This window comes from Gavia stellata, chromosome 16 (assembly GCF_030936135.1).
Source record: "Gavia stellata isolate bGavSte3 chromosome 16, bGavSte3.hap2, whole genome shotgun sequence".
Classification (NCBI taxonomy): domain Eukaryota; kingdom Metazoa; phylum Chordata; class Aves; order Gaviiformes; family Gaviidae; genus Gavia; species Gavia stellata.
Window position 1 is genome coordinate 12,488,572 of NC_082609.1, and position 15,079 is coordinate 12,503,650.

At 60.2% G+C, this 15,079-nt stretch overlaps 1 protein-coding gene across 1 annotated transcript in view; it reads left to right on the top strand.

The window, feature by feature from the left end:
- The window catches only part of ABLIM3 (actin binding LIM protein family member 3), a 55,938-nt gene that overhangs the window by 34,940 nt on the left and 5,919 nt on the right, over window positions 1-15,079 (top strand). Inside the window, exons 4-13 of the mRNA XM_059825635.1 lie at window positions 74-186; window positions 2,726-2,852; window positions 2,973-3,066; window positions 8,186-8,273; window positions 9,638-9,696; window positions 10,284-10,355; window positions 10,738-10,893; window positions 12,066-12,095; window positions 12,654-12,783; window positions 13,659-13,757. Of these exons, the coding sequence (XP_059681618.1) occupies window positions 74-186; window positions 2,726-2,852; window positions 2,973-3,066; window positions 8,186-8,273; window positions 9,638-9,696; window positions 10,284-10,355; window positions 10,738-10,893; window positions 12,066-12,095; window positions 12,654-12,783; window positions 13,659-13,757 (968 nt within the window). The remainder of the gene's footprint in view (window positions 1-73; window positions 187-2,725; window positions 2,853-2,972; window positions 3,067-8,185; window positions 8,274-9,637; window positions 9,697-10,283; window positions 10,356-10,737; window positions 10,894-12,065; window positions 12,096-12,653; window positions 12,784-13,658; window positions 13,758-15,079) is intronic.

A 15,079-nucleotide genomic window follows, 5' to 3' on the forward strand; every position in this document is an offset into this window, starting at 1 on the left:
CTCACAGGCAGCCCCAAGCACTGCATGGAGGGGAGCATGCAGTTCACACCTCCCCACCTCTCCTTGGTCACAGGAAGCCATTCCCCATTGGAGACAAGGTCACGTTCAGTGGGAAGGACTGCGTCTGCCAAAACTGCTCCCACTCTCTCATCAGCACCAAACCCATCAAGATCCATGGGCCCAGCCGTAAGTTGACTGCTCTTATGTTACGTGATGGCTGCAAGGAGAGGGACCACGTGCCCCTGGAGGGTGCTTGGAGGGGTGACGGGACAGGCTTTGGGGCCAGTGCAGCGCTGCACAGAGCCATGGGCGTTCACAGATGTTTTGGAGGAGGAACAGGGTAGGCCTGTGGCTCCACCCGCGATTGCAGGTCACCACTGGTTTCGGAAACTCCCTTGGCCTGTTTGTGACCTGGGCAGGTGCCACCGCCCCAGCGGGTGCTGTCTGGGGCAGTGGGGAGGTTTTAGAGCCAGGTTTGCTCTGAAGCAGTGTCCAGATGTTGCTTTGTGTCCAGATGCACCAAGGTCTGTGTCCAAGTGCCAGCCCCAGGACTGCTCACACAGCTTTCCCAACACTGGCATTACTCGCTGCCTCTACAAGCACTGGAAGGCTTCTTACGCTCACTCCCTTGTGCTGATGAACCCAAGCTAAAGCTCAGCAAGACCAATGGACAGGATTTTTTTGGGTGGATTTCGCGTTGCTTTTGACCCCAGGTTGTTCCTTGGGACACCCTCCCTTCATGCCATGCTTTGCCCCCCAGTTTTTCCTTGCTGCTGACTCTCTGCCCCAGGCCACTGCAGAGCATCCTCTGCGTGCTGTGCTTGGGAGGAGCATCCCTGCGGCATGGAGCTGCTGCATGCAGGGCTCGCTTCAGCCCGTGTCCAGAGCGAGGGGACTGCAGCATTAACATGTGTCCATGCTTCACTGTCTCCCATATGCCCCGTGATTGCTGCTATCCAGTCCCAGGGGAGCTGTCTCAGCGCCGTGCGTGGGCAGGTGGCAGAAGGCAGGGAGAGCCGGGAGCTGTGACATGCCATGGTGCCCAAACCCTGCCACATCAGCAGGCTGAGCTGTGGGGGGACTGGGTGGGGACCCTTGCTGCTGCAGCTCAGCAAGCCATAGAGCATCAGTGCCTGGAGCCAAGCCCTGCAGCCAGGGCTGGAGCCAGGACCGTGGTGTCACCCATGGTCCTTGTCACCCAGTCAATGTGGTGGCACTGGTGGTGGCTGTTTGGGTTGAGTTACAAGTTGGTGCTGATGGGTCCCTGGGAGCCCAGCCAGGCTGCCTCCCTGCAGCTTTCACCATGGCCTTGATGGAGTTAGGGGATGTGGTGAGGTTTGAATGAGTCCCAGCCAGAGGACAGGGCTTCCCCCATCTTCTTCCATCAGCACCCCAAGCTGCCCAGACACAGGCTGTGGCCCGCCTGCAGCACCCCACTGTCTCCCGTAGCAGGGCCAGGGCAGGGGAAGGGCAGCCACACGCTCTGCCTCTCGCCTGCCTTCCTCTCCCTTCCCATCCCCTTCCCGCCAGCGCTCCTCCCCAGCCTGCAGAGCAGGGTTACCCGAGGGCACCGTGCTTTAGCCATAGGCAGCTGCAGGCAGCAGCCAGATGTAGCCCGCTGCCTGCATGTGCCCCTTGCGGCCCAGGTGGCCCTGGCAGTGCCACCCAGAAGGGGTGGAAGGGGAGGTGTGTCTGCTGCAGCCCGCGCTGGTGCACTCTGCAGGGAGGACATCCCTAGAAGAAGGATGCTGAGCCTCCCCCTGCAGCCCCAGCCCTGCGAGCAACTCAAAAACCAGCAGGACCTGTGTGAGAGGGAACGGATCCAGGCTCAGCCGAGCTGGCCAGCCTGCTTTTTGACAGAGGTCAAAAATCCTCCCCGTTTAGCTTTGTCCAGTGGGCAGGGACTTGGTGCGGAGCTGCCTGGGGATGGGCCGAGTGGAAAAGCCTGCCTGTGCAGTGCCGCTGCACCTCCCTGGTGCCGCAGCCGGGAGGGAGGAGGCAGGGAGGGAGTTAAGGAGAAACCCCATCCGGGCAAACCTGCTGTGCAGGGGGAGAAGAGGACAAGGAGGGGTCAAGGTCAAGGGTCCAGGGCCCGTGTGCTTCCTGCTCCCAGCCTTGACGGGAGCCAGGGGAAGCGGGGAAGGAAGGGAGTCTCGTAAATACTGCAGCGGGGCCGGACGCGGCTGCCGGAGAGCACAGCCCTTCCTCTGCTGCACTCACTGCCGGACACTTCCCACCGCTCCTGCCCCAGAGGGGAGCCCCCGGGGACCTGCCAGAGCAGCATGGCCCTGGCAGCCCATGCACTCACCCTGGCTCAAGCTCACTGCCCGGCAGGGAGACCCAGCTCGGTGCTCGGCCAGGGTGGCTGGGTGCCAGCGGTGCCTCAGAGATCCCAGCTCCAGCAGGAGACTTTCCTCCTGGTGCCTTTGCTGGGAACAAGCAGAGGTGGCATATTCCCGCAAAAGAAATTATTCCCCATGAAGACATGATCCCCAAGGGGCTGCCCCTGGAGTGGTCCCAGGAGCAGGGTTTTTATAACAGCAGCAACCCCTAGAAAAGGAGGTCTTCTGGGGCAGCGCTTTCCTCTGGGTGTGAAGGGTGTGCCAGGTTAAATGGACGGGATGCCTTGGCTTTGGCCAGCAGATGTGGGTGTTCCTGCCGCGCTGCTGAGCCCCCCGCCAGGGAGCTGTGGTGGTCCCATGCTTCCCCCCTTCTGTCCCCCCAGACTGCGCAGGCTGCAAGGAGGAGATCAAGCAAGGCCAGTCCCTCCTGGCCCTGGAGAAGCAGTGGCACGTCAGCTGCTTCAAGTGCCAAACGTGCGGGATCATCCTCACTGGCGAGTACATCAGCAAGTGAGTGCCACCATCCTGCTGGCCATCGCCGGGCCGCGTTCCCTGGGGCTGGGGCTGCAGCGAGGGGGTGCCCAGCCTGGCTCACCCACTGCTCATCCCCTTCTTCTCCCTCTCCCAAAGGGATGGCGTACCATACTGTGAGTCTGACTACCATGCCCAGTTTGGCATCAAGTGCGAGACCTGTGACCGGTACATCAGCGGCAGGGTCCTGGAGGTGAGTCCTGGGGCCAGGGCCACCCCATCCTGGTCTGTAAGAGGGACTGCATGCATCCTGCCCCAAGTTGCATGCCTTTGGGAAGTGTGGGAGTTTCATCATCCTGCGCCCTTGTCATGCTACCCGCTGTCTCTCGGGGCCACGGTTGTCCCTGTGGTGGGTGTGTGGACACAGTCTGACCACCTTCTCTGGAGGGCGGGAGTCAGGGAAGGAGCAACGCCACGCTGCAGACCTTCGGAGCAGTGGCTTGGGTACTGAAGCTCCAGAAGCACATGGTGGCCTGGGTGTGCTGGGACGTGTCCAGAGCCCAAGATGTGGGGACACTAGCCTTAACTAGCTGCCACCATACCCAGCTCTGGAGTGTCCCCACCATGCTGACCCCAGCCTGCCTTCTGAGCGCATCCCTGTGCAGGCAGCCTGCCTGTTGCCTTGGAAACACATCCAGCACGGCTGCCTGCTGTGGAGCCTGGGCGAGGTGCTGCAGCACCCTGCCCACAGGCAGCTGTCCCCACGACACATCCCTTTGCAGGACAGCCACCCGAGCAGGGGGTCCCCTGCCCTGGGCCGAATCGGGAGCAGGCTTTGCTCATCACCTTGCTGGCCAGCAGGAGCTGCTCTGGCAGAGCCACTGAGGGATGTGGGGACCCCACAGCAAGGATGCAGGTGGCTGTGGAGGATGTTTTGGGCGATGGTGGAGCTGCACAGCCCGCAGAGGTGGGGGGAGTGGGGTGCTGATGGGAAGGGACAGAGAGGTCGGTCAGGGCTCGTCCTTCCTGTCTGCCAGTCAGTCAGGTCCTTCCTGCAGTCCCTGCTCCTGGAGGTGAGGTGTCCTGTCATGCTTTCTGTTTCTACCCCAATGTTTGCAAGGGAAAAAAACCCAGAAAATCTGGTCTGAGGGTAAAGTGCAGGCTCAGGAGGCAGAGAGAAGGATGTCAGAATGAAGCCTGTTGTGATTTTTAGTTCCCCTGGTGATACTATGGAGTTGGGCTGCAGTGGTGTAGAGAGGTGGCAATGCTGAAAGTGTGCTCAGCCACTCCTGAGACTTTCCCTTCTGTGCAGCTGAGCAGGAGGGAAGTGGTCCCAGGGCAGCACTGGCACCCACATCTTTGCCATCCCCACACAGCAGCAATAGGAAGCTGTATCCCAAAATCAGACGTATTGTGGCTCCTCAGCAAGCCAGACCGCAGGCAGCGGCTGTGTAGGTCTCCAGCCTGCTGAGAGCTGTTCCGGGACACTTCCAGCCTGTTTCACTTGCAGCCTACCAAGAAGTGGTCACTCCCTCTGGTCCTGCTGGCTGGGTTGGCTTGCGAGCACCCAGCCTGGCCAGGGAGCCTCCCCTGAAGCTGGAGCTAGGTGCCAGGAGCCCTCCAGCACCTTCCCCCTCTTCAGGGAGCTCCCCCTGCCTGGGAAGGCTTTCTGCTGACTCCAGGCTTCAGCAGCAGTCCTGGCGCTGGCTGCTGTGAGCGTGAGCTCAGCACTGCAGCGGCTGCTGTGGGCCAGCTGCCCAGCACGGAGCCACTTGATCAGCAAACGTCTGAATGGAGCAGGATGAAGCGAGAGGCTCCCCTGACATGAAATCCCTGCTGCTGCTCTCCTAGGCAGTCCGCTCCCCAATAACGCTGTGCTAGGGCAGAGCATCCTCAGCCACCCCAGCAGGGCAGGCAGGCTGGGTGTTACATGGTACGGGATGTTCAGTGTGTGAGGGTGGGTGAAAGGAGCTGGAGGAGACCTGGGACCCCCGCCCCAGGCTCGGAGGCTGTGCTGCCAGCCTGGCTGGCACCATCGGGCACCGCTGCCTCTGAGCCACTTGTTGCACTGCTCTTAGGGTTTTCCTCGCTTGGTGCAACCACAGTGGAGTCAGGACAAGCATACAATGTTCCTGCTGCTGCATGTCTGAGGGGACAGACAGAGAGCAGCTCTGCAGGGCGTGAGAGGTGTGGGGGTAGCAGCAGCCCGCCTGCAAGCTAGAGACAGCCCTGGGGTGGTGATGAGGGGACAGCCCTCCCTGCTCTCCCTCACCTCCATCTCCCTTGGCTCTTTTCCTGGCGGTAGCTCTAGTTCTGTCCGCCTCCCCCTGTGCCCTCCATCCCCAGCTCTGCTCCCAGCATCAGCTCCTCCTGGCTGGAGGGACCAGCCAGCTCTGCCTGCCCATGCCGGGCCATAGGAAGAAGCTGGCTGAGTCCCACAAGATGCTCCGGACAGCAGTCGTCTTGCCTTAGCACCTTGCCTGCCACACTCATGCCCGGGCATGGGAGTCCTCCTTGAACAATGGGAATCTGGGGGCTGGAAGTAACGTGCCTTGGTGCTGGGGTCCCCGTGGGCAGAGCTGAGGTGCCACTTCCTGGCAGGCACCATCACAGAGCCGAGAGGAGCATAGGGTTTGGGTACTGGGGGGCTCTGCCAGGTGAGCACCATGGAACCTGTGGGCGCTGCGGGCACCCCCTGCCTCCCCGCGGCCATGGCTGCTCCTGCACTCCCCACCCTCCCTGGGTACGTGCCTACTCGCAGTATTGAATGATCTCCTGTAAAACCACAGGCTTTAATTGTCTTCTCCGGCAGAGCGTGAAATGGAAAGGGTGCCTTTAAATAATTCTAGGCCTTAAGGAGCCTTCTCATGCTATCCCGGCAGCCTCTGGGCTTTCCCAACCGCTCCAAGCTGTGCAGCCAGGCTTGGATTATTAATGAGTCTTTAAGGGACCCCAAGTGATAACCAGCAGGTTTCCTCCCTCACAGCCTCTACCAGCCTTTTACGAGCTGTAATGTTAACCAATATAAAAGGAACAAGGTTTGTGCACTGTTTGGAGAGTTGCTCCTCAAGAAGGACTGGTGGGTGTTGAGATGCTGGGTGGTTTTTGGAGAAGGTCTGTGTTGAAATGAAAGTTGGGACTGGGCTGGTACATGCTGCTGGGGGAGCAGCCAGCCTCACTCCATGCCCCAATCTGCAAAGTATCCCCTTTTGGCATGGTCTGACCTGTGACAGCAGCCCATATAGTCTAGCTAGGAAAAGATGGAGATATATATATATTTATTTTTTTTTCTTTTTTCCTTACTGTCAGCACACCAAGCCTTTGGGGGTACTAAGAGGGTCTAGGAGCACCAAACCCATCCCAGATTCAGAGAGGGACTGGGGCAGGCTGTCATCAGGACCCCATGTCCCCTGCATTAGCTGTCTCTAGCCAGCTGGAAATACAAGTGGGGGGAACTGCAGGCACACTTACCTGAAGTGTTTTAGAGCTGGGTTGTTTTTAATATCTTTTCCCTGGTTTTATGGCTGTCTCCTCCAACTGACGCAGCTCAGCGTGCCTGCCCTGGGTGCGCGGTGCTGGCTGGCCGGTGCCTGCTGGGGGGTGCTGGCACAAGCAGGCGGCTCGGGCAGAGCAGGAGGAACTGGCCTAAGGATTTAGGAACTCCCTAAGGATTTAGGGAGCCTCTGCCTTGGCAGGGCCAGCAGGTTGCCTTCCTGGAGCAACGGGCATGAGACACGATGAGCCCGTTGGCACGATGTCAGCGACACCAGGGGCTCCGGGTGAGGCTTTTAGGTGTAAAACTGGATTGGGATCTGTATAGCCTGGAACCAGACGGTGTGTTTGCTCAGGCTGGCAAAGCGTTCAATGCAAGCCTCTGCCGTGGGGCACTTGCAACTGGGCCAGGGCTTAGAGCGTCTGCTTGCTGGGGCTGCTGCGGGGACCTCTCCCATCCCACCGGAGAGCCTGAGGGACCGGGGCTGCTCCTCTGCGTTCACACTGGGTTTGTCTCTGCAGCCCTTCCACCAGTGGCTTTTCTACCTTGTTACCATGCTTTTGGGTGTGAATTTGGGATATTTGGGATGTGGGTTCACTCAGGCCAGCCCGGGAGTATGTTGTGCTGCTGCCACGTGGCACGGGGCACAGGGAGGTGCCTGAGGCACAGGGCTGTCCCCTCCCTGGATTGAGGTGCACTGCAGTGAAAGGAAGAGGGGTCCAAACTCTCCCACTCATCTCCCCTGCCTGCTGTAAAACCTTCCACTCATTTTTGGCGTGAACTGGAGGGGAAAAATCACTGTCTGCCATCTGCACCCCAAGGACATTGAGTTCCAGGTTGATGTTTATGGGCAGTCAGCTGGCTGACTCTCAGTTATCCTCGCAGCAAATTTTCCTGTCGATCCTCCCTGTTTCAAACTGGTTTCAGCTCCCTCTATCATAACCCTCCCCTTTGTCAGTGAGAGCCTTGTCTTCCCTCTGCCACCTTAAATTATCCTTCCTCCTCTCCTGGATTATTATGGGAGTAAAATGTCCTTTGGGGTCGAGCTCTAACAGTGCAGCCCAGATTCCTCCTGCCCTGAGCCAGCTCCTGCCTCCCAGCTCCCAGCCCAGAAAATGAGCCTATAATTGAAGTGCTAGCAGACACTTTGAGTGGAAACAAACTACTAATTAAAGCTGTTATCCCTGTCAAAGAGCAAAGGGGGCAGCCCCGCTCCTGCTCAGCTGGTGAATAGCATGTCACTAGTGCTGAAGTTTGGGCATGGCTTCACAGAAGGAGGAAAGTTTCTTGAGGGAGAGGGAGAGGGGCTGGCAATGGTAGCCAGGGAGGGTCTGACAGGAAAGGGTCTGACTCACAAAGCCTGTGCTTTGTGAGGTTTATCTTCAGGGCCCTTCTTTTCCCTTTGCTGCTTCCCTGCTGTTGACATTCTGGGACAAATTTGCTGTTTCTCTTCGAAGCTGTGGAGGGAAGGAGCTGGTGCAAAGCATGGCTGCTTGGCTGACCATTACTGCAGAGGGTCTCCATTATTTCTAGAGCCCAGGGACAATTTATTAGGGGTGGTTAGTAGGGATACTCTCCCTGGAGTCTTGCGACCTCCTGGCTCTGCTTTCCTGTCTGTTGGACAGCTCAAGGAGAGCAGAAGGGTGCCAGTCTGACTCCTACCTAGTCCAGCAGGTCAGAAGCATTGGTGATGAAGTGGACTCTGGTTTTCTCCGTGTGTTGTGGCACTCTCCGAGGCCACCCTGGGCAGTTTTGCCCCATTCACCTTGTCATTGTCTGCAGCAGCGAGTGATGGCAGGGCCACCCGCCCTCAGGGACGTGAGCAGGTCACCATGTCCTGCCTTGCTCAGCGGCTCCTCTTCTTCGCTCACCCTTGCAGGCAGGAGGGAAGCATTACCACCCCACCTGTGCCAGATGTGTCCGCTGCCACCAGATGTTCACGGAAGGAGAGGAGATGTACCTCACAGGTAGGAATCCCGCTGCAGTGGGGAGGGATTCCCCTGGCCCACGCTGGGGCATGGACCCGAGTGGCTGTCTGGAGGTGTGCTGGCTGTGGGGGCGTTTGGGGTTCAGGTCCTCACGGCAATAGGTGCTGAAAGTGCAGCAATGCCAGAGACCCCTTCTCCACTGCTCCCCAGCCCCTGTGCTCTTCCTGGGCCATGCAGCAATCCTTTCTCTCCATGAAACCTTCCCTGCCACTGAGCTGGAGGAGACTTTGTTCCTTGTGGGCAGCTTTTTGCTCCCTGTGAGTCTCCCTGCACAGCTGGGGAGTGCTGCCAGGCGTGCCTGGCTCCTCACTTTCCCCAGCCCCAGGGGAGGGTGGTCCAGGACCCCTTCCCCACCACCCCCAACTCCCTCTGTCCAGGTTACGCTGTGAGCAGCGCCGCAGGGGTAAGGCTTTCGCTCGGCACAGTCGGATGGTTTGGGTTTGGTTTTGGCAAGGAGCTCATCCCTGCCTGGAGCTGCTTTAGAGGCTAGTTCCAGTGCAGAAGGAGGGTTTGTTTTCTTTCAGTAACCTGTGCTTGCCTGTCACCTTGAGTCACTAATGACCCCGTGGGTGACAAAGGGGGAACTGTGCACTGAGAAAGCTGGAGTGGGGGTCCCAGCAAGGCCCTGTCGTGGGCAGCAGGATGGGTCTGCTCAGCATCTGTCCTGGGGCATGCCTGGGTGAAGCTCAGTGGCTTTGCTGATTCCAGCCCAGAGGGCGTGTGGGGGGCTGTGGGTGTCCTGGGCTTGGTGTTACCCCGAGTTTAACCAGCAGGAGCTGCCTGGCTGAGCACTGGTTGGGCTGGGCCAAAACATCCCCAAGTTGCTGTCACAGTTTAGTGGTGTTGGCCACTACATCTCAGTGCTCAGAAGCTGTTTTGTTTCTTAGTATGGACATCCAGTCCCCACTGCCATGCCTTCCCAATGGGCGTGTGCCTGTGGCTGCGCTGTAGTGGAGAAGGCACCCGGGAAAGCCGGTGGGACTCAGCAGGTGACACCCCCCCCTGCCTCGCATCTTCGGGGCTCACCGCCTCCCTTCTGCTCTGCTCCCCATGGAGTGACTCCAGTTCCTACCTCCTGCCCCTGCAGGAAGCCCCCAGGAGCTTCCCCCCCCAGCATGCAGTGGCTGCACTCCTATAACATTAGTTGCTCAACTCTGGTGCTGGGGAGAGCGCTGGCACGTCCCCCCTGGCATGTCCCCCCCAGAGGACTGCAGGCTGCAGGTCGGTGCTGTATGTGGCAAGGACAGGATGGGACTCCCCATGGCAGGGGAAGCTGGATGATCCCTAGCAGCAGGGGTGAGTTGTGCGTGGAGCTGAAACACTTTCCCTTTGCTGTGTTGCAGGCTCTGAAGTATGGCACCCCATCTGCAAGCAGGCAGCCAGAGCAGAGAAGAAGCTAAAGGTAGGCAGCAGGGTGAGAGGCATCTCTGAGAATTGGCACATCCCAGGTGATGTTGCACCCGAGTCCTGAGTCCCTGCTGGAGGTGAACTATTGTGGCAATGTCCAAGCCTGGAGTGGCTTCCCAAGGCTGGCACAAGCTCTGTCCCCTCTGCCCAGAGGATGGTGGGCGGCCGTGGCAGAGGCTGTTAGCAGGGACCTGCCTCCTGGCTGGTGTCAGCCAACGCCACGACCCGGGACGGGGCACAGCAGTCCCCTTGCCGACCCCCGCAGCCGCTTGAGCTGTGGCTCCCTCTCCCTCTCCCTGTCCGGCTGGCCGTGGGGATAGCTGCCCGCTGGGTCTTGCTGGGCCACTCACCTGACTCCGGATCTGGCCCCAGGAGAGGCCAGGGCACAAAGCTGGGTGGCGGGGCAGCCTGGCCATGGGCCACAGGTGCTGGCAGCAACCAGATGAAAGGGGAGAGGAACTGGACCTTGGGTGAAGTTCAGCCTCAAAACCAATGATGTGCTTGCTGCACCCAGCATTGTGCCTGCTCAGGGGTCCCTCCCTGCTGTGATGTCACCTGTCCTCCATTTTTCTGCCTCCACAGCACAGAAGGACATCGGAAACTTCCATCTCGCCCCCTGGTTCCAGCATTGGCTCCCCAAACCGTGTCATCTGCGTAAGTACAGCTCTGCCCCACATCTGCGTGAGGCAGGACAGATGCTCTGGCTGGAGGGAAGGGAGTGACACCTCCCAGTGCCACTCTGCAGCGTGAAGCATCCCTGGAGGATCAGCCCAGCATTTGGGGACAGCACGGATAAGCCATGCCAGCACTGTCGTTGGCAGAGACCGGGAGCACTCGGAGGGGCACAGTCCCACCCTCCTAGCTCCTCTGTGCCTTCCCAGCTGCTGCCTCTTGGGCACCTCCTCTTACCTCTTCCCGCTGCTGGGGTGATGGTGGGCTCTGTCTGCTCTGTGCCAGCTCCACACTGTGCGCTCCAGCCTCCCCTCCCCTCTCTCCTCCTCTTCCTTTCCGTCTCTCTGTCTCTCCCTCTCCCTAGGCTAAAGTGGATAATGAGATCCTTAATTACAAAGACCTGGCAGCTCTTCCCAAGATTAAAGCCATCTATGAAGTGCAGCGTCCTGACCTCATTTCCTACGAGCCCTATCACAGATACACATCGGATGAGACGCTGGAGAGATATAGCTATGGGGAGGTACTGAGTCTCAATATGCCCAATGCTGAGCTGTGCAGGGAGCCGGGCCCTGATTCGAGGTGATGGGGGAAACTGCATGTGGGTTCGCTCACTCCAGTGGGAATACTGCAGGGAGGCAGGAGTGGGGGTAAGACCTCTCCCAGAGGCTCCCCATCACTGGGAAGAGGGCCTGGGGTGAAAGAGAAATCTTGGTGCTGCTGCTTTAGAGTAAGAAAGAAACCAGTGACCTTATCAGCTGATGGCAGCACCTCGCTCACACTGTGCCGCAGAGCCGACGTGCAGAGACAGACAGCGCTGTGTGGGAAGAGACGTCACCCTTGGGAGTGACATGGCAGGGAGCTCACCCATTGCAGTCTGCAGCAGGAGAGGAGGAGGGCATGCAGCACACCTGCATCCCTCTGGGGTGGAGGGACAGATGGTCAGCAGGCTCAGCCCAAAGCCTGGCCCCTGACAGGCAATCCTCCTGGCCACCCAGCCCCACTGTGGGGTCTGTGGAGTACGGCAACACTGCCCGTGTTGGGTGCTGGCCCTGCAGCCGGAGGAAGGGGGGTTGGCCAGTGGGTTTTTGCAAGCGTGTGACGAGATGATGCCCAAGCAGCACGTTACATGAGACTGCCCTGCCCCGCTCCCCCAGGCAGGATGGGGCTACTGGATGATTTCATTTCATTAAGTCCATGGAAGAAGAGGGTCTGACCAGCTCACACAAAGATGGGGGACCTGAGGTGATCCTGGAAGAGGACTTTGTAGCGGCCAGCAGCAGCATCCCGTACATCTCCAGTCCCAAGGCTTGTCACAAGTCTGGTTTCCTCCAGCCCACCCAGCAATGGTGCAGGCAGCATGGTCATGGCCCGTGGTGGAGCACCGTGGGGCCAGCAGCCGCCTTCCTCCCTTGCAGCCCCTCCACCAAGGTCTCTGAAAAGGGGTGCGGGCTGCCCATTCAGGAGGTGCCATCCTCATGCCAGCTCCCCTCCTGGCCAGGGGTTCCCTGCCCAGTGTCCTGCCACAGTTAGGCTCCGGCTGCGGCACCAGCCGCCCTCACTGCCTGGCAGCTGTGATGAGGCTGTAACATGGGGAAAACGAGCTGCTGTGGGACCCCAGTCTGTCACTGCTCCCCTTAACCGTATGCTGTCTCTCTCTCTCTCTCCCCCCTCTTTGCCTCCTGCTGCCTCCAGTCCCTGGGGACCCTCTCCCCATACTCGCAGGTAATGCCCCTGGTGGGCACCGGGAGATCTGTCACCTGCTGCTGCAGGGTGTCCCTCTGCACAGGGACCACTGGGGCTCTGCTGAATGTCCCCCTGCCCCAGTGCTGCCCCGAGGTGGGGGGAGACGGGGGGACCCTGTCCTTTGGGCCTCAGGGAGAGCAGCATGCAAGCCCTCCCTGGCAGAGTGGACCCAGGGTGCAGCTTCTGCTCTGTCGGGAGCAATGCCAATAATTGGGAACAAGCACACAGGAAGGGGACGATCTCCAGGAAAGGGGGTGAAAGCTTCTGGCTGGACACTGTCACCTGGTCCCAAACCCTGGGCTTCCCTGCCTGCAGTTTGGCAGCAGGGAGGCAGAGCAGCCTGGGGACCCCTTCCAGCCGTGGAGGACACTCACACTGCCCAGCATGTCACACTGCAGAGCATCCACCCTCCTGGGCTGCCACAAGTGTGGCGACCCCCATCTGTGGGACACCTCCCCGCAGGGCTGCTGAGGCACTGACCTGCCTCATCCCACCAGCTCTAACCCCGCTTCTCTCCACGCCTTTCCCTGACCCCAGGACATCTACGACAGCTTTGACACGCGGCAGAGGCGAGCCTCCAGCCCTGGCTACATCGACTCCCCCACCTACAGCCGCCAGGGCATGTCCCCCACCATCCCGAGGTCCCCCCACCATTTCTACCGCTCAGGTGAGGATTTCAGGTGCAACTCCAGGCTGGGCTAAGCTCAGACCCCCAAGTGGAGCAGAGATCACCAAACTGTCCCCTGCTTCTCCCAGGGGACCTCATAGGTCCCTCCTCTGGCAAGCAGGCAGGAGGCCTGGGGGGTCCGTGGGGGGGCTGACAGCAACAGGAGGGGCAGTGACAAACTCCGCTGTGCGCATCCTCTGGTTCCCCTGACTCTTGTCTTGCGAGCAGCAAGGAGAGGCAAAGGGGGCTTTGTCCTGGCTCAGACCTGAGCTGGGGCTCATGGAGGATGGGGGCAGGTGACCCCCAGATCCGGTGAAGACCCCTCAGCTGGCTTGGTCGCTCTGGGAGGGGTGTGCACGAGAGTGCTTGTGCCCAGCCAGTGCTGTAAGGGGTGTCCTTAAACACACACGTGTGTGCACACCCTGGAGCATGTGGGGGGCAAGCAGAGTGTGTCTGTGCCATGTCTCCTGTCCTTTGGAGCCAGGGAGGAACAACTGGTAAAATCCAAGGTCAGTAAGTCTGGAGCTGCCTCATTCCCCGAGCTACCCCTGCGCTGCCCCACCAAGGGCCCATCACCGTTTGCCTCTGCAGCACGCTCAGCTTTCCTCTCACCAGCGGTGGGGCAGCCTGCTGCCCTGTAACAGCACCCGCACGTGGGGTTTCCTCTGCATCCCGCCTTCCTCTGGAGATGCGAGAAATCTCTCCCTGCTCCATCACGAGCCATCTTGGACCACGGCCTGGCGCATGCCCCTGTCACCCCTGCCACGTGGGTCACCCCTTGCTCTTCTAACACCGCTGCATTTAACACCCGTTTTCTTCTGCCTCTTGTTCTCTCTCTCGGTCACTTATGGCTGCTTCTGCTCGGCACCGCGTAGGCACCGAGAGCGGGCGCAGCTCCCCCTACTATAGCCAGTTAGATGTGAGGTCCTCCACTCCAACCTCATACCAAGCGCCCAAGCATTTCCACATCCCAGGTAGGCTCTGGAGCGCCCCGGTCCCCGGGGAAGCGCCGTGTCTGTGGCATGCCCGCATGTGCCGTCCCCCCTGTGTCGCATGCGTAGCTCCGCCGCCTGCCTAGAGCCAGCTGGCAGCAGGATCTACCCCTGGTAGAGGCCATCCATAAACAGGACCTGCAGCTTGAACCCTCCTCCCTCCCCATCACCACCCGGATGTCCCAGAGCCGCCCAGAGTCTGCTTGATCCTTGCAACGCCCCTCTTCTTCCTCTTCCCTGACCTTCCTCCACCCCCACACGAAGACGATTCCCCTGTGGAGAGCCTGCCCCCTCCCCTGCCTCCCCCCCAGGATCACGAGCCGAAGCGTGTCTGCCGGAGGCCTTTCCACACCCATCCGCTACAGATGACTATTTTATACTCCCCCTAGGGCCCGCTGCTCCCTCCCCCCAGAGTCTTCTGGGCTTGCCAGATGCCTGCTCCCCTTCTGCAGGGATTGCAGGGGGCCACCAGGTAAGGGCCACCACCCGCTCCCGGCCACACAAAGCCCACGGTGACAGGGATGGAGTGGGCAGAAAGGGAGAGTGGGGAGGGAAGCAGGCAGAGCTGCCCATTCGTCCTTCAGCACATACAGGGGTGCCAGAGCCCCAGTCGACCCTGCTCAGCTGTAGGCATCTCCCACTGCCCTTCTCCAAAACGTGGAATGCTCCACAACATAGAGCAGATGCCCTGGGACAGCACCATGAGTGTACCCAGAGGCTCCCCACAATGGTCCCCCTGCTCCCATCCCATCCCTGCCAGGGTTTGGCCCTGCTGCTGCCCCCCTGCCCTCCCGCTGACGGTCGGTGGTTTATGGATGGCCCCCTCCCTCCTCCGCCAGCTCTGCTGCCTGGCCCCTGCGCGAGGGCTGTAGCTCTCAGCACCAGGCTCCAGTTTGCTTTCTCTCCCAGCTCGCTCTTTTCTCTCTCTGCTGCGGAAAGAGGCTTTGGCTGATGTTGTTTCGCCCCAGGTAGCTTGCAGGCGGTTCTTCTAGGTGCTGACACCCTCAAGAAACTGCACCAGCGTGAGCTGCGGTGCATTGCTGCTGGCTGGCAGGGGCAGCCGGCGGTTCCTGGCTGTGCCGCTCTATCTCAGGGCCGGCAGTGTCCACCGCCCCACGGTGCATGCTGACGCTGGGGAGCTCACTGCATGTCCTCTGTGCGCATCGCTGCCCGAGGGCAGCTCCGGGACCATGCTCCTGCTGCCCGTCCCAGAGCCTGCCTGGCCCTGGCCTGGTGCTGCGCTCCCGTGGGACACGTGGACCTGGAGGCGGTTGTGTGATGGAAACGTGGTGTGGGGGTACCAT